This window comes from Mizuhopecten yessoensis, unplaced genomic scaffold (genome assembly GCF_002113885.1).
Source record: "Mizuhopecten yessoensis strain PY_sf001 unplaced genomic scaffold, ASM211388v2 scaffold716233, whole genome shotgun sequence".
NCBI classification, from domain to species: Eukaryota; Metazoa; Mollusca; class Bivalvia; order Pectinida; family Pectinidae; genus Mizuhopecten; species Mizuhopecten yessoensis.
Window position 1 is genome coordinate 87,659 of NW_018480014.1, and position 20,997 is coordinate 108,655.

A 20,997-nucleotide genomic window follows, 5' to 3' on the forward strand; every position below is an offset into this window, starting at 1 on the left:
GGCTTAAGCTTGTACAATATATCATGTGTGATAGCTAAATGACCTGCTGGTGTTATCTCCCTTTACCGGGGTAGACGACCATTAACAGTCACCTGTAGTTAAACTGTTCACTGGTGGTGAAGGGAATTTCAGTGACAAAAATCCACTCTTTCATAATATATAACATCTACAGGTGCTTCTGTTTGCTTGTACAATAAGTGACATTATTTTCTTAATAAGCTATATTCATACACTTTTTGGGTTAGTTTTTACCAGGTACATAAATTTTGTGAATTTTCAATAGACAAATTGAATACAGTTAAAGATTCTTTTGAAATAAACTGCAAAAATACAATGCTTATATATCATACTTAATATTCTAGCAACATCGGGATGTCACAATTGTCTTATTTTTATATTGACCCACTGTAGATGTAGCCTTGCCTTTTCTAAAGAATTTACCAAGGGTTGAATTCTCCCCATGTACCAAAACTACTGATTTTATATGCAGTGGTTTCCACAACATGTTAAATTTCCCTTCTTGTTCAAGAGCAAAAGGATCAGCCTATTAGGTGTATCTGTAAAACCATCTAAACCTTACACGAGGAACGTTGAAGCTACAGAACATACTCTTACATGGATATATCAGGATTTTGTGATAGTGTGAAATATATCTGACAGGGTGGCACTTGGCCAAATTAGTGTCTTAAAAACCTGTCAAACAAAACTAGTTACCCGAGTAATTAAGTGGCCCTGATATCTGGGTACTAGTACGGTAACCTTAATTGGGTTCCTATGTCTGATACTAACATGCCCCTGGTATCTGGGTACTAGTACGATAACCTTAATTGGGTTCCTATGTCTGATACTAACAGGCCCCTGGTATCTAGGTACTAGTACGGTAACCTTAATTGGGTTCCTATGTCTGATACTAACAGGCCCCTGGTATCTGGGTACTAGTACGGTAACCTTAATTGGGTTCCTATGTCTGATAGTAACATGCCCCTGGTATCTGGGTACTAGTACGGTAACCTTAATTGGGTCCCTATGTCTGATACTAACATGCCCCTGGTATCTGGGTACTAGTGCGGTAACCTTAATTGGGTTCCTATGTCCGATACTAACAGGCCCCTGGTATCTGTGTACTAGTACGGTAACCTAATTGGGTTCCTATGGCTGATAGTAACATGCCCCTGGTATCTGGGTACTAGTACGGGAACCTTAATTGGGTTCCTATGTCCGATACTAACAGGCCCCTGGTATCTGGGTACTAGTACGGTAACCTTAATTGGGTTCCTATGTCTGATAGTAACAGAGTTTTTCATACTTATAATATATCAGTTTTAGAACGTGTACACTTAGATTTATGCATTGTTCATATTTGTTTATAACACATGCAAATATATTCCTGTACTTTGACATCTAAATACAAATCTGTTATAGCTTGGCTCGATTATAGCATCAAATTTAACCCTAATCCAGTAAATCTCTGTATTCATTAATTGGTGAATTTGTACAGTATGCATATCATAATAAAATATTTTTTTTTTTTTATAACACTTCAATTATTCCAGAACAATTTGTTCAGAAGATTAAAAGAAATCTTAATTTGTTTATGCAGATGCAACCTACAGCGATCCCTTGGGGCCCCAGATGGAGCGTCCCAAGACAGCTGCCACCCGCGGAATCAAGGCCGATGACGATATGTTTGATGAAGATCTGGGAGAAGATATGTTACCGGAGTAGATGACAGTGATAGACTCCATTATAGTTCATGTGTTTGATAACATTTTCTTGGATTAGATGACAGTGACAGACTCCATTATAGTTCATGTGTTTGATAACATTTTCTTGGATTAGATGACAGTGACAGACTCCATTATAGTTCATGTGTTTGATAACATTTTCTTGGATTAGATGACAGTGACAGACTCCATTATAGTTCATGTGTTTGATAACATTTTCTTGGATTAGATGACAGTGACAGACTCCATTATAGTTCATGTGTTTGATAACATTTTCTTGGATTAGATGACAGTGACAGACTCCATTATAGTTCATGTGTTTGATAACATTTTCTTGGATTAGATGACAGTGACAGACTCCATTATAGTTCATGTGTTTGATAACATTTTCTTGGATTAGATGACAGTGACAGACTCCATTATAGTTCATGTGTTTGATAACATTTTCTTGGATTAGATGACAGTGACAGACTCCATTATAGTTCATGTGTTTGATAACATTCTCTTGGTTAGAGAACAGTTTTGTTGACGTAATTCCGTCCCAACAGAAGAATCTCAGGATTACTGTTGACTTTTAAACGTACCAGAATAATGTGATGTGTATATGGACAAGAGTACTGTATAATATGAGACGAAACAAAGCTTGAGAAGGTTTTACAATGATTTAACAGTGTTGTATACACTGTAATACAGTAATTTAAGAGTTTCATTTGATTGTATATAAGATGTAGGTATTTATTTATTAAATATTGATGAATGCAAATTTGTCAGCTGTGATACTACATATCAGTCATTAAATCATTGTTACAGGTAAATATTGGTTTTGTTTTGATTGTTTACCGAGCCAGTTACTGCAAATTACTACATTTACTGTATCCTCAAATGTAATATTAGTATGTCGGGTTCTCCAAGGCATCCTCGAGCACTCAAACATTGTAAGTTTGGGCTCTCCACAGTATCGCCAAACATTGTAAGTTTGGGCTCTCCACAGCATCGCCAAACATTGTAAGTTTGGGCTCTCCACAGCATCGTCAAACATTGTAAGTTTGGGCTCTCCACAGCATCGCCAAACATAACATTGTAAGTTTGGGCTCTCCACAGCATCGCCGAACATTGTAAGTTTGGCGATACTGTGGAGAGCCCAAGCTTACAATGTTTGGCGATACTGTGGAGAGCACAAACTTACAATGTTATGTTTGGCGATGTTGTGGAGAGCCCAAACTTAGAATGTTTGGCGATGCTGTGGATAGCCCAAACTTACAATGTGCGACGATGCTGTGGAGAGACTAAACTTACAATGTTTGGGGATGCTGTGGAGAGCCCAAACTTACGATGTTCGACGATGCTGTGGCGAGCCCAAACTTACAATGGTTGACGATGCTGTGGAGAGCCTAAACTTACAATGTTTGGCGGTGCTGTGGAGAGCCCAAACATTGCAAGTTTGGGCTCTCCACAGCATCGTCAAACATTGTAAGTTTGGGCTCTCCACAGTATCGCCAAACATTAATATATTCTAGCTCTGTCTGATTGTGCTCAATTTGTTCAACATTTGATTTATATGTGTTGCAGTGGTTTATGTAACAATTTCATCTCCTTGAAATTTGTCTGAGAAAATTGTCAAAAAGCTGAGATAAACCTTTGCGATAATATTTGACATCTCAACTTCAGTAGCATACCAGTCGATTGTAAGGTTGTCATCTCCTTCCATAATTCAACAGGTCAATAGGATATTATAAGTTGCCAAGATATGAAATTGTTTGGGTTTTCTTTTATAAATATTCATGGCTGTGTTACTTTATGCACAGAGTGCTTCAATCTTGTTATCACATTAAAATAAAGAAGTGTAACACTGAGGTTGAAAAAACCCTGCTGGGAGACATTTACAGAGGTGAGTGGAGAGAAGTACAACCAACTCGGGATCGTACAGACCAAGCACCTCAATTGAAGGTGACAATCAATTTGATTCAAAGTCTGGAATTTTGGCATAGGTGCTTGTCAGTCCCTCAAAACTGTAACAACCGCGACAAATTACGTTAACTCGGCTTTGACATGATATGTTATGATATGGCACTGGCTGGCTGGGTGTCGACATCATTTTGTCTAGGCTATAACTTTCTTCCCCATCTCATCCACGTTCACCAATCTTGCTATACCTAAGTAGGAAGGTGGAGTGTCGTGTATTATAGTCCTTTGCCTCACTATATCTTAGTTATGGCCCTTTATTCACATATTATATCAAAGTTTGTCCAGAGCATAACTTACTTGCTATTTCACCTATGTTCACCATACTATCTTGGGTATCTTTAGAAGGTGGAATATTGCATACTGAAAAAGGGAGTTATAGCCCTTGTTTTTTTATACCAAAGTTTATTAATATACAGAATCGTAGCCCTTTGCTATTGTATCATTGTTTTTGTTTAATTCTTAGTACATGAGTTGATCTAAACCGACACTGCCTAGTATCGTATGTTACTGTCCTGCCCCGTCAGTCTCTGTTAAGAAATCAGTAAACGTAAAGAACATGTCTACAATGAAACAAAAAGTCGTGATTGAGTTGTTGTTATATATGTTAATTTATTGCTTAGCGTTGATTACAGGTGCATGCAATGAAATACTACGATGCATTACAGCAAATAAAAAGTCTACAAACTTGGCCACAGTATGTAGTCTTAGAGAGTTCGGTCACACCTACATTCTGGTAGGACGTCAGTAGGGAAAACACATAAACAAGCGACTCACTGTATCCCCATGATTAACACTGTAACGGCCTCTAGCAAATTTCTAGTTTTGCTTGTCACAGAAAGGCTTATTCATAAACAACATATTTCGGCACAGCACACACATTACCTCCCTTTGATGCCTTTACAGCAAGAGGTTGGCCATGAAAGTAAGTATTTCAGAAGGAAAACATCTCTAAGATTACTTTGATGCCCAGAAAATGAACAACACCAATACCAGCAATGTATGGAAAGGAGAGAGTTGTACAAAGGAAAAAAGCCTAGGCTAGAATATCTACAAATAATATATAGTAGCCATCATTTGTTACAATCTTAACTGTCTATAATGGACAGGTTTCATTTGATTCACAACCTGGAATGAGTAAGGCACAACCAAATTTGATATGAGGATATGTATTATGACATTGGACAATGCAATTAACATACTATCACTGATCTGGTGGATTCATATTTTAATTAAATGGAAAACTTTTTTATGATAAAATGGGCATGTGATAATTAATACATCGCTAATATCATTTGTTTAATTTAGTGCAAAGGATCATTTTTATGTTTTGCCTGTGATTCTGGCTGATTAACCATAGACTACGACTGTAGTGTGAAACAAAATCCTCAACGTTGCTGGAAATCCATTTAAAAAAATAATCAGGATTTTAGAGTTAAACTACAAATACAAAAGGTTGTAACTGACAAACTTGTTTTAGTGATAACAGATCTAGAAAGATTGGGAAAAAATTACAAGAAAACAAATAATCATAGGGAAACAATTTTAATGTTTTAAGTGAACTGGTGTACTCTGTAAAATCAATAAAGCCTTTGGTCCACCAGCTGTATTTAACAAGAACTGCAAACTTTTCACTTTCATTAAATGCACCATTGAAATTTTTATTCACCTGATTATGGGAAATTTTATATTCACACTATTTATGTCAAATTAATTTTAAATTAATTCAATTGATGACCGTAAATTGCTGCAAATTATGCCATCAGACGTGTCCCCATGATTGTACGAGGGAGGATGATCAGAAACCTAACAAATGTTGAGTAGTTTTCTAAAAATTTGGAACGGTAACTCTAGACACTGGTATACATTGCATTTCAAAGAACAAATGTTCAGATAATACAATTTTATTAGCAACTTGCACTTCTGTAGCTATGTATAACAACAAATGCCTTTACTTACAAAAACCTCAGAAAACTTTTTGACAACCGAGAATGATATGGAATGATAAAATTGGAATGTATTCATTATTCCGAGGCTCAGAATAAGTGAATTATTAGTTCCATAGCTAAGTACTCGACTACAAACATGACACCATTAAGCAGAGCTTTGATAGTCATCGTACATATTTAGAGAACTGATCAGTGAAAATGGAAATATATAGTAGAGTTGGGGTAAATGGTAAAATAAGCCTCGTTGAATCAGATCTGTGATATAGGTAAGAGAGAGCAGAACTGTCTAAAGTAACATCAAATGTGACTTGCTTGTCTCTAGATACCTGTGACTTACCTGTCTCTAGATACCTGTGACTTACCTGTCTAGTCAAGTTACTTGCAAGTTTGCATGACCAATGGATGAGAAACTAATTATCACTAACATTATTCTATACCTCCAACCTTATCAAAATATAAAACTCTTTCTATGTACATAACATGTCTGTGCTATATACAAATGTCCATATATATAATGTATATAAAATGTGACGCAGCTCACGGTAAACTGAAAACACGTCACCTTTCACACCACAGGACTATGATTTGTAATGAGGTGCACCAATTAACATACCTCCCATTCCGTCCACATCTGCGGGTCTGTTTCCACGTATGTGGGGTATAATTTGTTCCTTTTCTCATCCTATGTAATATGTATAAGATACTTAACAAATTATAATTACAACTATGTACAATAGCCGTAGATATGTGCCAATCTTTATAACAGTGATATCTCTTCGATTTGTTAATAATAACAATATCTGTACAGTTAGGTACAAAAAGCTGCATAATATTTGTCTATATAAAACTCTCACCGTTAATCCTTGACCACATAATGTTCCAGTATATATGACTATATACTGTACACACGCACCATTCTCTCCGTGTTATGTACAGTGACAAAAGCAGAATGAACAGTCTAATATCAAAACGTGTACTGAAGGATCACAGCCTGTCATATAATATCGGCTAATCCCAAATCATACTTCAAAATCAAAATCATATTTCATAACCTATATCAATAAATGAAATTTGTTTCAATATTAAAAATTAAAGAGAAAAAAATTGCACAACATTTCATATGTAAATAGGTCATAACTCCCAAGCCCAGTTGTTCAAAGTTTTAACGTGTCATTTACCAGAATTTTCAAAATCTGTTCAAGAAATACCTTAACTACAATTTTTCCTGTACTTTGTTTTCTTGTCTTTTAGTGACCATTTAGAATCTATACATACAGGTTAAGTTTTTATTTTTGACATTTTTAACATATACCATTACATAATGGAAATGTTTTAATAAGTTGTCGTTAAATTAATCAGTCTTTGAATCATTGGCCCTTATATCTAACCTAACAAACTGAGTACGATATAAATGGACATAGATAGATGATTATAATGAGATATGTGAAATCCATGTCTGCAGTACATCAAAAGTTTGTGTACTTCACCGAAAATGGTTTAATCCAATCAGGAGAATGTGTGAAGTACTGTTTCCAAGACAACCTAATGCCCGTATACATCAATGAATGTCACAAAAACACCGTAGGCCAGCACTTAACCACAATTCTCCCTAACACTAGAAGAAATAACCTCCGACTTTTAATGAATCAAACATCCCTGTCGGGTCTCCACAAACATACTACCATGGGGAGAATCCGTGAACTTCTCTATTCACTTGTCAGGGAAAGGCCAAAAGCTTAGTCCCTGAAGCCCAACATGACGGGGTTTCTCTCCCAACAACCAGTCAGTCTGTGTCCCACACTCTGGTCATTGATGTATTGAGGACCTCACTGCCCATTATGTAGTTGAGATTCTATATTTCGGAGAGTTTTCGATGCTTTCGGTTTATATTTTGGAGTTTCTTCACCTGCTTCTGCAGCAAAGAATTTCATTTTGTCTCTGAATGACATTTTTTCATGTCCTTTCTTAAAAGGTTGTCCGATATGAACGTCTTTTTGAGCATTGATCCGACTCCGTGGGTCCCTATACACTTCCTGTGCTCCAATCACTGACGGTGTGTTTTCGGTTGTGCGATATTTTTGATCTATGTGGTTCGGTTGTGGAGGAGTTACAAAGGCATTACTGTTATTGTTGTCTAGTGGTGTGGGATTGATGCTGGGAGATGATGGCGAGTGTTGGTCTGACACAGAAGACCGGTATGATGATACCGAGTTGCCCCGCCCTTGGTCCTCATTGTAAGTGTTTATCTGTGTCTCCAATTGTGTGTTAAACTTCACCGATTTTTTGAAGGCTGGTTCTGGAGGAACTCTCCCACCAGTTGAATTATTTCTATATCCATTATAACTGTTCACCATACTGGGGTTTGATCTGTTCGCTGCCTCATAACTATTGGGGTTACTACCGTTTGACCTTGTGGCGACCTCGTACGAGGAGCCCCGAGTAGGAGGAGGAGGTACGTTGATGGTGTACCTGTCCGGGGGAGAATACTGGGAGGGCAGGTTAGCGTATGGCTGGTACTGTTGCTGCTGCTGCTGTGTTTGTACTGTCAACACCTCCAAGCGTTTTCGTTCATTCCCAACAGTGATTTCACGGCTTGCCTCTCTACGTTCGCGTTCCCGTTGTTCCTGTTGCTGACGCTGGTACTCTTCTTCACGTCTTCTGGCCTCGGCGCGCAGGATCTTCTCCTCAGCATCACGAGCCTCTTGTGCCTTCCTCTTTTGTTCACGTTCCTGGGAAAACAAAATGTTTTAAGTCTTATAGCAGACCGGCATTTCACAGATACAGCAGAAAGATTGGACTCTTAAGGAATACAATTAAAATAAACCAGAACTGATTAACTTCTTAACTTATATACCTATTCCTTAACTTATATACCTATTCCTTAAATCAAGATTTATATCATTGAAATCAACATTCAGTTATATCTGTTGTGTACAGAGCCATGGTGGAGCTGACAACTTACAATATCCTTCTGTCGTTGAATTTCCTCCATTTTCCTTGCCCTAACTTTCTCCTCCTCAGCCACCATGATGCGTTTCTGTTCCTCATAGTCTTGTCGTTGCTTCTCTCTCATCTCCTAAAACACCAAACAACATTTTTAGTGATTGTACACCTGTTTATTTGTTATCTTCTGTTATTTCTATCATTGAAATCTTCGGCATCAAGTTTGATTTCTTTTTTCTTTTACGTTTTTTTTTTTTTTAAAGAACTCTTACGAATGCCTGAAAACAAGCAAAGCTACACCAAGGAATGATTACCTGACTGAAACAACAGCCATCCTGGTATTTCAAGATCCCATTCACAGCTCGGTCACAAGTTGCCACCATTATTGGGAGTCTAACCCACATTCGCCGGGGCATCAGTATCGACATTATTTTCTGACCAGATTTTTAATTAAAAATTAAGTCCTACAAATCTACTCCTTTCAAACACAAGACAATACAAACTTATTGTAATAAAAATATCTTTATATACAACAATCTTTTAGGAATTATGACCCGGTTATGGCGTCCAACTTCTGAAAACAATATACACCATCGTTAAGTTAACTGACATAGTCTACAAGTTAAGTGACACACTCCTCAGGATAACTGACCTTTTGTTTACGGAGATTTTCCTCCTGTTCTCGTTGTCGCTTCTCCTGACGTTGTCGAATTCTTTCTTGTCGCTCTTCTTTCTCTCTTTCGAAAATGTCCAGCTTCCTCTCCAAACTGTAAACCAGAAAACATCTTATCAACTATCCTTACTACCAAGCTTTCATTGACAGCTAACAGCTAGATGTTTTCTTTCTGATTTTACATAACCAAGAATCTATATCTTAATACTCCACATCATTACAGAGAAAACAAAATATTATATTTTATAACACTACTTGTTTGATCAAAAGCATCAACTAACTGAGAGAATGAGATGCAGCAGTTCATTCAGGACTTCAGGGAGAAAGTGAAAGGATTCAGAGGAAATGGATGGCAATGCTGACGAAGGCAGTGGAGGACGTGAACCTCCATATACAGTGTGCTGTCATTTTTATTTTGTGCATTGATATAATTTTTCAAGACATACTCAAGCAACCAAAACATGCTTTTTAGTTTGGGGAGATCATTGACAATAGCTGTAATGCTGGGTGATTACTTATAATACTTTTTAATTTGGGAGATCATTGACAATAGCTGTAATGCTGGGTGATAACCTATAATACTTTGGAGTTTGGGAGATCATTGACAATAGCTGTAATGCTGGGTGATTACTTATAATACTTTTTAGTTTGGGAGATCATTGACAATAGCTGTAATGCTGGGTGATAACTTATAATACTTTTTAATTTGGGAGATACTTCTTAGTTTGGGAGATTATTGACAATAGCTGTAATGCTGGGTGATAACCTATAATACTTCTTAGTCTGGGTGATTACTTATATACTTTTCATCCAAGAAAAGAATTAATTTTATTAATGACATTCAATCTGTAAGTAAAACTCACCTTTTCTCAATCCTGTTCAAAACCAAGTTAATGCTTCTTTTTCAATGTATTGTTTAAATAATAAAGTCATTTAAAGAGACTGTTCTTTTTTAAGCTTCAAATTTAGACAAGATTACATATTTTGCAAATAAATAGATGCTTTCATTCTTCAACAGAAGATAGCACTTATCAAAATTTGACATTCAGGAATGATTGAAAATTTGAACATCTTATGGACAGTAAAACCATGTTTGACACTTACACTGCTTTGCGCTCCTTCTCCTTCTCCACTTCCTCAAACATGCGTTTACGGTTGTAGTCATCCATCCGTTTCTGGGCCTTGATGATGTCTTCCTTCAATGTTTTAATCATAAACTCGCGTCCCTGCGAAAATACATGTACAATATTATCCTAATGTTAATTTTGATATGTCTTCTGTGTTCAGTGTTATTAAGCAAAAGGGTTATTTTTGTATTTGAAATGAATCTACAAGTTTAACAAGATAGGAGTTACTTAAAGGTGAGTAACGATACAGAACTAATGACCTTGAAATCACAAATTCAACAAGAAGTAGATTTTTTTATGTAAACATAAAAATAACACTATGAAAAATGAAAGCTGTACATAACACTCAACAGCAAAAATGACAAGTAACACGGCACTATCAGACTGATTGTACCGGTAGTAATTCTACACTATGATTTCAATATCTAGGTCTACTTTGTTGAAATTATCCTAGGAATAGAAACAATCTAAATCTTGCTAAAATTTGAAGATATCACTTTCTAATAAACAATAACTTTCTGCATACAATGTATATATTTACTCAAATCTATTTCAATTACTGTTCAAAATAAATGTTTCTCATGGAAATAAGTCACAGTTACAGGTATGACCATGAATGTATCATTATCCCAAGACTAATTTTATTAATCCGGAAAACGTTTACGTGACTTACCGCCTGTGTGTTGTTGGTAATATCTTGGTCAGAATCTTCCTCGTCCTCGCCACGACCCTCCACTTCCTGGACGCGTCGTTGGAACTCCTGTTCAAGTCGCAGCTTTCTCAGCCTGTCCTGCTCTTGTGGTGACAGGTAGGATCTTGACCCCAGATCCCCAATCTCAACTTCCCTTGCCTTTTTCATATCCAGTTGTTGTTCCTTCTCCATCCTCTCCTTCTCGTCGCGCTCCCATGGAGAGCTCACTGGCTTTCCCTCTTTGGTACGCTCCGACATTTCGGCCACGAGTCGGTTTTTGCTTTGCGAAGTGAATTGCTGTGGTGCAGCCATGTTGCGTGGCACTGTTGTGTTCTTCATAGGTGGCTGGGACATGAAGGCCTGTGGAGCCACACCAGGAGGTAATGAAGCAGTCTTGTTTTCGTATGGCTCATAAACATTTTGGTTTGGCGAATGCTGAGGCGGAGATTCAAAAGAGCGGTTTGGAGAGCGCCCTTCATAGCTAATATTCTGGTAGTCGTGATTTGGCTGGTAGCTCTGTGGATGAATGTGTTGTGGTTTAGCCGGTGGCAATTGCTGGGGAGGGGGGTGTCGCTGTGGTTCTGAGTAGGCCATCATGGATTGTTCTTGGCGTGGGTCCTGGAAGTGATGCTGGGAGTAATTAGGTTGCTGATGAGGTGCGTTGTATGACTGGTAACTATTGGGAGGCATGCTGAAGCGTGGATCTCCTTGATTTGCATAGGGATGATCCATATCATCACGCATGTGAGGGTCTGACCTGTAGTCCTGGGAAGGAGGTGGTGGCAAGGGAGGTAAGTCATCATCCATGTCCATACCTGCAGGAGGGGGAGGAAGCTCGGGAGGAATGTCCACAGGGGCAGGGGGCAGTTCTGGGCTCTGATGTGGGTTATACACCTCTCTAGCTTGAGGAAACTTTTGATTCCGCTGAAGACTGGCATTACGAGGATCATTGTACCCTGGGGAATGTACCATATGTGGCTGACCGGCCATGTAGCTGGACTGGTTCATAGGCTTTGGTGAAGCATGTCCTTGCTGTGACCTTGGGTCAAAGAAGTGTGGCTGAGACTGTCGATTGTCTGCTTCCACACGAGGAATGTCGACTGGCATCACGCGGGAGGCCGGTTTGGTGGCCACCATGGGTTTGGGTGCTGCTTGCGGTGCATGATCCAGCTGTGGCTTTCTCATCTGATGGAAAGCTGGTTGTGGCTCTGTCTGTCTTGGCACTGTATTTTCATAAAAGTTGGGTTGACGTGCCTCATTGTTAGCACTCATTTTTGGAATGTCACCTGAATTCACATACCCAGGACTAGAGTGAGGTGGAGAGCGTGATGTATTCACATAATTAGGGTCACGACCTTCAAAACTCCTCTCATGTGGTGAAGGTTGTGAATGGTTGTCGTCCATATTGTACTTCTGCTGCCACTCATGAATCTTGTTAGCATTGATCTCCATTGATCTCGGTCGCTCCTCCCGTAGGTCAAATCGCTCAGCTGGATGGCTAAAATATTCAGACCGAGGCCTCTCATCTCTGAAACTTGACTGAGAATTTCTTGATGAAGGAGGGCCCCTACCTCCTGCCAAACCCATATTTGGGGGCAAAGATTGAGCTGCTTCTGGATACCCTCTGTCTGTTCTCCCAGGGTCTGGAGCATTCCTGATCCTGGGGTCAAGACTCTGCTGGTTCTCATAGTCGTGTGCCCTGGGGTCAGCACGCCTGTCGATACTGTGGTTGTAGTAGTCGTGTTGTAGAGCGCCGACCGAGGCAGCAGGTCGCATCTGTTGAGGGGACACTTGCTGATGCTCACGGCTGTCGAAAGAATTGTCCATTCGAAGGTTGGGGATTGACTTTGACATCAGTCCTGGGTCCCTCATGTCCCTTGGTGGCATGCCTCGTTCCTGGTGGTTTGGGGGCTGGGTTTGAGACACTTGGGGATCCCGTAGGTTCCCTGTTGATGTCGCCTTCATGCGTTCAGACCCCATTCCATCACCTGGCAACACAAAAAACAAAGTTTTAACATTCTCAGAAACGCTGTTTCCTGTCAAGAATTATTAGTCTATTAAATATACAAATTCAATACGTAACAGCTGTTTGTTAGTCTTGATATAACCGACATAAATTAAACTTATTCTTTATATAAAATAAACTTCAAAGTTGCCTTACTGTACGTACTTTCCCACAGGTAACAGAAGAAAATTTGTCTACGATATGGTTTGTTGGACAAAAATGAAAATGTCTATAATTTGCACTTGTTTTAATATTAATATTCATCCAGTATATCATTTCGTTTAGTCGACGACATTTTGACTGACTATTTCAAACAATATTGAAAACCTTAACTGATGCCAACTAGTACATATACATTAATTATAAAGTTTGGCAATTTGTCAAACACATAAGACAATATCCAAATGTGGCAATGTGGTTCAAAGAAACGATTGGGCCCCAGCTGCCATGAATGTGATGTACTACAAATACACAGCCTAAATAATTACTGGTAAATAACACACACAACACACTACAACATTTATCAGACTACAGGACGATAGCAATGTATTGCACAACATTGTATTGTTTATCAGAGATTTTCTATCTTACGACTAAATTAGATTTTACAGTAACTTTAATATCAATACCTATAAAGTAATCCCATAGCATGACTTTTACACTAAAAACATCAAATCAATTTGTTCTTTTGACTATTTGAAAGAGAATACAAGATAAGTTCCTGTAAAAGCCATGCAGTAAACAAAAGGACCTATCATGTATGTGACACATCCTAGCTTTGAATAAAATATAAATAACTATATTTCAAAATCTAAATGTTTAACTAATACAAATATTTTATTATCTACTATTTATCCCATTAGTATCAACCAGTAAAACATGTAGCCATTTCTCTGTTTACTTACGGTACTGCAGAGCAGAGGTGATATGTTTGCTGCGCGGATTCCTTGTGATAAAATTAACCCCGGGCCGGCCCCTTAGTGAGGCATTAGAGCTACTGACCGACCCGTTTACGGTATGACTAGAAGTCAGAGCCCCAGACTGACCTCGGCTGTTGGAGGAGTCTGAGTAATGCCTCGGTTTATGATCCGAGTACTGATCATGATAATGAGACTGAGGCGTTGCCAGGGAGTGACGAGAGTAGCTTCCCTTGTCGCAACCATGGCGATTAGGATCACTTCCATACCCCAACGAAGAGCTGCGAGACGTGTTCTGATCGTATGGTTGTCCACTAAACACAGCACTGCCGTAACTTAATGACGATGAGAGAACTGAACTAGAGCCATTGTCCAAGGAAGGAATGGACGAGGAGTTCATGATCATTATGGAATTCTTGAACCGTGTATACTCATCATTTTTAACTTGGTTGTTATTTGGGTCACGAATTAAGCCCGAGATTGACCCTACACTTCGCGGCCGTGGAGGAGGGGCACGCCGGTGTGCCCTTTTGTTTACAGAGTTATTGTAACTGACATCAGTGTTATGTCCATTCACATGGCGCACATGTTCGACTGGTCGTGCCCTCTGAGGCTTGGACAACATCTGAGCAGTCTTACTCCGTAGTAAGTCCTGAGACCGCTGTTCCTCATTGTTCGCACTTTCTTTGTTTTTATTCTTATCCAGAACAGAGTTTTCGTGTTTCCGTCTCTCTGACCTGCTAAGGTCAGTAAGGTCACCGATTGATTTACTGCGAATACGTGTCCTTACACCACTTGGCCGAAATCCCTGACTCATGTACTTTTTCAACTCCTTCTGTACAACCCTTAGATCTTTTTTCTTCTCTTCCATCTCATCGTCGGCATAACCGTTATAATAATCGTCTGACTGTAGATCCTGTCTATTTCTGTTAGGACTGGGTTCAGATTGTACACCGTTTACATAGTTATTTTTGTGTGTCCTTTGACCATTAACGTTATTATTATTCAACATTTGTGACCTTCCGGCATTAACATATTCATCCCACTGTGACCTCTGACTCGTGATTGTTCTACGGGCAAGAGATAAAACTTTCATATTCCGCGAATTGGAATTTTCTTTCAACTCTTCTAACTTTTTCTCTGATGCTTTTGCCTTCACTTCACGGAGATCAGCTTCTAGAATTGACCTCCAGAGGGCACTTCTTCCATAAATATTTTCCATGTCTTTGTGAGACACTCCCGTCCTGTATTCTGTTTTGAATTCAAACCAAATTCAAATTCACATGTATGTTTGTAAACAACAATATCTATCATATCAGTGGAAGTATTCTGCAGGATAGCCTTACATGGACAGTGTAACATAAGTGCACGTAATCAACTGACATATTTCAATGCCATTATCTTCTTTTGATCATAAGCCAAAATAAATGTATGAATGATAAAAAAACAAATGAGACTAATTTTTTGTCACTGTCGTATAAAGGCTCCCTACAAGTATACTTTACCTAAAACTGTATCCACTCCCCATCCCCCACCCTCCTCCTTATCCACCCCCCACCCTGCCTGTACCCCTCCATGAGTGGCCCTTGCGGCACGATACATACTGTTCAATGAGGGTGAAGAGCGACTGTGCGAGGTGTTCATCGCCTGGCGCTGGTCGCGGTGCCCAGGATGGTGGCGCCCCCTTTCCATATCGCCACTACCGTTGTACGGGGGTGGGCCCTCTTCCTGTGGACGTGAAGACTTCTTCGGTGAGGCAGCTGAAGACAGAAGTAAAACAATGTTACAAAGGTTTCTTCACACAAGATTTGCAATTTGTACCTGAGAATAGGACTTCAAATTAAGCTGAGGACATAAGGTTTTGCCTCTATTGATATACTACAGCTCAATGTGATTGTGGAAGTACAGGAAGGAAATTGAAAATATACCAGGTTTGTAATCAAAACAATCACTTGTAACACAATATTTAGTTAAATAAAAGTACAACCAGCAAACCAACATCTGATAGAGGTGAATTATAGTTTTAAGAAGTTTCAGTCACCATCATCCTTGGTTGTCGAGATACAAGACTATTCTATTTTCAACAGCAGATATCAGTCCAAGACAAAAAGCCTAAATATTCCCATATAAAATTTGCATAGCTGTACTTATTCTTGTCTAGATCAGTATATACCACACTACCTCAGCAAGTTCCCAGATCAATTTTATAACCAGACACCAACATATGTCATCAATTTTTAATTAAGCAGACAGGTGAACACAGGTAACAGGTGTCCTTGTTACAATCATGACTAATTTTCCTCTGACTTTATTTTTATTTAGATTAAAAGCTGTTTCCTTTGTACAAGACTAAGTATTTATAAATCCTGATATATAAAATGTCTAACGATACAAACACAATGCATTCACTATAAACCTTTATTACCTAGATTTAATTCCGATGCCTTAGAACACAACCATCAGAGTAAGGCAGTGAGCTTATACATTGTACAATGATTAATGGTAACTTATACTGGTAAACATTTCGACAACTCTAAGACAAGATGTATTGGTTCTGTAGAATATGTTTTTAGTTTACATTCCAATAAAAATCCATGTAAAATGAAGCACTCGCAAATACTGACATGTTCTCTCTGCAGCATTGTTACATATAAATTTCACCATCGTGCGACAGTTTGAAGATCAAAACATGAAACAAAACTAAAATCATGTATATATGAATGAAAATGTTTTCTCAAGTTTTATTACAAGAACTATTAAATTGTTAAATTCTGCAGGGTAACAGTTATTTTGCAGATGGCGGGTAAAAGTTTTGTTACTATGGTGACTCACCTCTCTGCATCACAGGTGAGGGCTGGCTGAGGAGGTTTGCAAGTCCATGGTAGAATGCTCCTTGCTTGGCAACTTTGAGGGATACAGTCTGACCAGTCCTGGTCATCAACTCAGCAGCTCTGAAAAAATCAGAAACCAGAACTTTGGAATCATCACCATTTAAACTATAACCTGAAGTCTGTTGATTGGTAAGAGAAGCATAGATAAATCTAAACCCAGTGTGATTTAGTCAATGGAATGCACAATCAAGTCATAAAAGTTTGTCTTTTGAACTTGAATGCATCTTTGATGAACAAGAGCTACACATGCAGGTACACGAGCAGGTGCACTGTCCTAACGACTAGTAAGGTAGGTAAGACACAGGTACGTCCGACACAGGTACAGCCTTACTGATATGTACAGGGCATAGCTAAGGGGTGTGTCATATCCTACACATTGCATCACAGTAGTTAGCCACAAAAAGCATTTCAAACAGTGCTGTACATAGGATTACACCTGAACCACAAGGAGTCCCAGCCAAACTCAACACCCCCATTTATTATCAATTCTGTCTATAAAACACTTCCTCTGCATTGATGTCACTGACAAACTTTATAGTTCACGTAATCTGTAAACAGCTCGTATTTAATCTACCTATAGAGAAGTCACGATAAAGTTCACCTTAATCCCATCAAAATATTCATAACATTTGAAGGGATCATTCAGCAATTCTACAAAAAGGTAAATGTTGTGCACTTTTGTATACTTAATTCAACTAAAAAAAAAAATTGGATTTGGAGAAACACTTTCCTTTGAGTTCGTTCTATAAATATTATTTTTTTACCTAATAATACCTTATACTAGAATTTCAATTTTATGCGTTTTATATTACACCATCTGTGGATATTGAATACTTTATTGGGAATTATTTATAAGTTTAGAATTATAGTGGATTGACCTACTTTCCTCTGTGAGCCCTATCAGATTCACTCCTCTGTGAGCCCTATCAGACTTACTTTTTCTGTGCGAGCCCTATTAGATTTACTTTTCCTGTGTGAGCCCTATCATACTTAATTTTCCTTTGTGAGCCCTATCAGATTCACTTTTCCTCTGTGAGCCCTATCAGATTTACTTTTCCTGTGTGAGCCCTATCAGACTTACTTTTCCTGTGTGAGCCCTATCAGATTTACTTTTCCTGTGTGAGCCCTATCAGATTTATTTTCCCTGTGTGAGTCCTATCAGACTAACGTTCCCTGTGTGAGCCCTATCAGACTTACTTTTCCTGTGTGAGCCCTATCAGATTCACTTTTCCTCTGTGAGCCCTATCAGACTTACTTTTCCTGTGTGAGCCCTATCAGACTTACTTTTCCTGTTTGAGCCCTATCATACTTACTTTTCCTGTTTGAGCGCTATCAGACTTACTTTTCCTGTGTGAGCCCTATCAGATTCACTTTTCCTCTGTGAGCCCTATCAGACTTACTTTTCCTGTGCGAGCCCTATCAGATTTACTTTTCCTGTGTGAGCCCTATCATACTTACTTTTCCTGTGTGAGCCCTATCAGACTTACTTTTCCTGTTTGAGCGCTATCAGACTTACTTTTCCTGTGTGAATCTGTTAGGGCTCACTTGCTGTGTGAGACCTATCAGATTTGATTTCCTGTGTGAGCCCTATCAGATTTACTTTTCCTATGCGAGCCCTATTAGATTTACTTTTCCTGTGTAAGCCCTATCAGACTTATTTTCCCTGTGTGAGCCCTATCAGATTAACTTTCCTTGTGTGAGCCCTATCAGACTTACTTTTCCTGTGCGAGCCCTATCAGATTTACTTTTCCTGTGTGAGCCCTTTCAGACTTACTTTTCCTGTGTGAGCCATATCAGATTTACTTTTCCTGTGTGAGCCCTATCATACTTACTTTTCCTGTGTGAGCCCTATTAGACTCTTGCCATCCACCTCCAGCAGCTGGTCACCTGCTTGTAGACGTTTGTCCTGAAAAACAAAGAGCCACAATAAATAACAAGGGACATAACTTGTTCAGTGACCTGTATACAATCTACAAAGATAGATACCTCACACAGGTTTTAAAAATGATTCCTTTTTTTTCTTCTTTTCTTTTTATATTTATGACAGAAAATTACATCAGAGAGTATTCAGGCATGGCCAAAATGTCTTCAACTTTCCTTTATGTTGTAAAATTCTTTTTTTTTAAGACACCATAGAAATGTCTAGACTCTATTCTACCCATAAAGACATGAACTTGTTTACCTATCTATAAAATTGTCATGATTTCAATGACTGTGTGAGGCTATATTGTTGTACATTGGGTGAGTCTAAGAGCTCCCCAACCTCGGCATTCTGCTGTAAAAATGACCGTGTGAGGCTATATTGTTGTACAGTGATTGAGTCTAAGAGCTCCCCAACCTCGGCATTCTGCTGTAAAAATGACCGTGTGTGGCTATATTGTTGTACAGTGATTGAGTCTAAGAGCTCACCAACCTCGGCATTCTGCTGTAAAAATGACTGTGTGAGGCTATAATGTTGAACATTGGGTGAGTCAAAGTCCAAACGCGGCATTCTGCTGTAAAAATGACTGTGTGAGACTATATTGTTGTACATTGGGTGAGTCTTAAGGGCTCCCCAATCTCGGCATTCTGCTGTAAAAATGACTGTGTGAGGCTATATTGTTTTACATTGGGTGAGTCTAAGAGCTCCCCAATCTCGGCATTCTGCTGTAAAAATGACTGTGTGAGACTATATTGTTGTACATTGGGTGAGTCTTAAGGGCTCCCCAATCTCGGCATTCTGCTGTAAAAATGACTGTGTGAGGCTATATTGTTGAACATTGGGTGAGTCAAAGTCCAAACTCGGCATTCTGCTGTAAAAATGACTGTGTGAGGCTATATTGTTGAACATTGGGTGAGTCAAAGTCCAAACTCGGCATTCTGCTGTAAAAATGACTGTGTGAGCCTATATTGTTGTACATTGGGTGAGTCTAAGAGCTCCCCAATCTCGGCATTCTGCTGTAAAAATGACCGTGTGAGGCTATATTGTTGTTGTACATTGGGTGAGTCTTAAGGGCTCCCCAATCTCGGCATTCTGCTGTAAAAATGACTGTGTGAGGCTATATTGTTGTACAGTGGGGGAGTCTAAGAGCTCCTCAACCTCGGCATTCTGCTGTAAAAATGACTGTGTGAGCCTATATTGTTGTACATTGGGTGAGTCTAAGATCTCCCCAATCTCGGCATTCTGCTGTAAAAATGACTGTGTGAGCCTATATTGTTGTACATTGGGTGAGTCTAAGAGCTCCCCAACCTCGGCATTCTGCTGTAAAAATGACTGTGTGAGGCTATATTGTTTTACATTGGGTGAGTCCAACCTAGGCATTCTGCTGTAAAAATGACTGTTCAATGCTTTTGCTGACATCAAATTATATCAAATTATTATAGTATTGAAATATTTTTTCAATTTCATGCCAGAGATATTACCAAACTACACTGCTGATATGAATATCAAAGTAATACGGTAAACAATATCAGTGAGATATATGTTAACCTGAGTAATTAGGTAAACAACATCAGTGAGATGTATGTTAACCTGAGTAATACGGTAACCAATATCAGTGAGATATATGTTAACCTGAGTAATACGGTAAACAATATCAGTGAGATATATGATAACCTGAGTAATACGGTAAACAATATCAGTGAGATGTATGTTAACCTTAGTAATACGGTAAACAATATCAGTGAGATGTATGTTAACCTTAGTAATACGGTAAACAATATCAGTGAGATATATGTTAACCTGAGTAATTAGGTAAATAATATCAGTGAGATGTATGTTAACCTGAGTAATACGGTAAACAATATCAGGGAGATATATGTTAACCTGAGTAATTAGGTAAATAATATCAGTGAGATGTATGTTAACCTGAGTAATACGGTAAACAATATCAGTGAGATATATGTTAACCCAAGCAATAAGGGAAACAATATCAGTGGGCTATATGTTAACCTGAGTAATACGGTAAACAATATCAGTGAGATGTATGTTAACCTTAGTAATACGGTAAACAATATCAGTGAGATGTATGTTAACCTTAGTAATACGGTAAACAATATCAGTGAGATATATGTTAACCAAAGTAATACGGTAAACAATATCAGTGAGATATATGTTAACCAATCAAGACTGTCAT

General features: G+C 38.6%; 2 protein-coding genes across 9 annotated transcripts in view; one reads left to right on the forward strand and one right to left on the reverse strand.

Moving 5' to 3' along the window:
- The window catches only part of LOC110442229 (intraflagellar transport protein 88 homolog), a 42,973-nt gene extending 40,418 nt beyond the window's left edge, over nt 1-2,555 (forward strand). For all 7 annotated transcript variants that reach the window (XM_021485720.1, XM_021485722.1, XM_021485721.1 and 4 more), the window contains one exon: nt 1,601-2,555. In XM_021485720.1, coding sequence (XP_021341395.1) covers nt 1,601-1,725 — 125 coding nt within the window. In that variant the 3' untranslated portion in view covers nt 1,726-2,555. The remainder of the gene's footprint in view (nt 1-1,600) is intronic.
- A 1,718-nt stretch (nt 2,556-4,273) lies between these two features.
- Nucleotides 4,274-20,997, reverse strand: part of LOC110442227 (afadin-like) — a 107,837-nt gene continuing 91,113 nt past the window's right edge. The window contains exons 19-27 of one of the 2 annotated variants that reach the window (XM_021485718.1): nt 18,715-18,788; nt 16,824-16,942; nt 15,596-15,751; nt 13,980-15,242; nt 11,052-13,057; nt 10,356-10,477; nt 9,231-9,345; nt 8,598-8,711; nt 4,274-8,364 (exon numbers count right to left, since the gene is read on the reverse strand). In XM_021485718.1, the coding sequence (XP_021341393.1) occupies nt 7,462-8,364; nt 8,598-8,711; nt 9,231-9,345; nt 10,356-10,477; nt 11,052-13,057; nt 13,980-15,242; nt 15,596-15,751; nt 16,824-16,942; nt 18,715-18,788 (4,872 nt within the window). In that variant the 3' untranslated portion in view covers nt 4,274-7,461. The remainder of the gene's footprint in view (nt 8,365-8,597; nt 8,712-9,230; nt 9,346-10,355; nt 10,478-11,051; nt 13,058-13,979; nt 15,243-15,595; nt 15,752-16,823; nt 16,943-18,714; nt 18,789-20,997) is intronic. The other variant, XM_021485719.1, reaches the window with a different exon arrangement.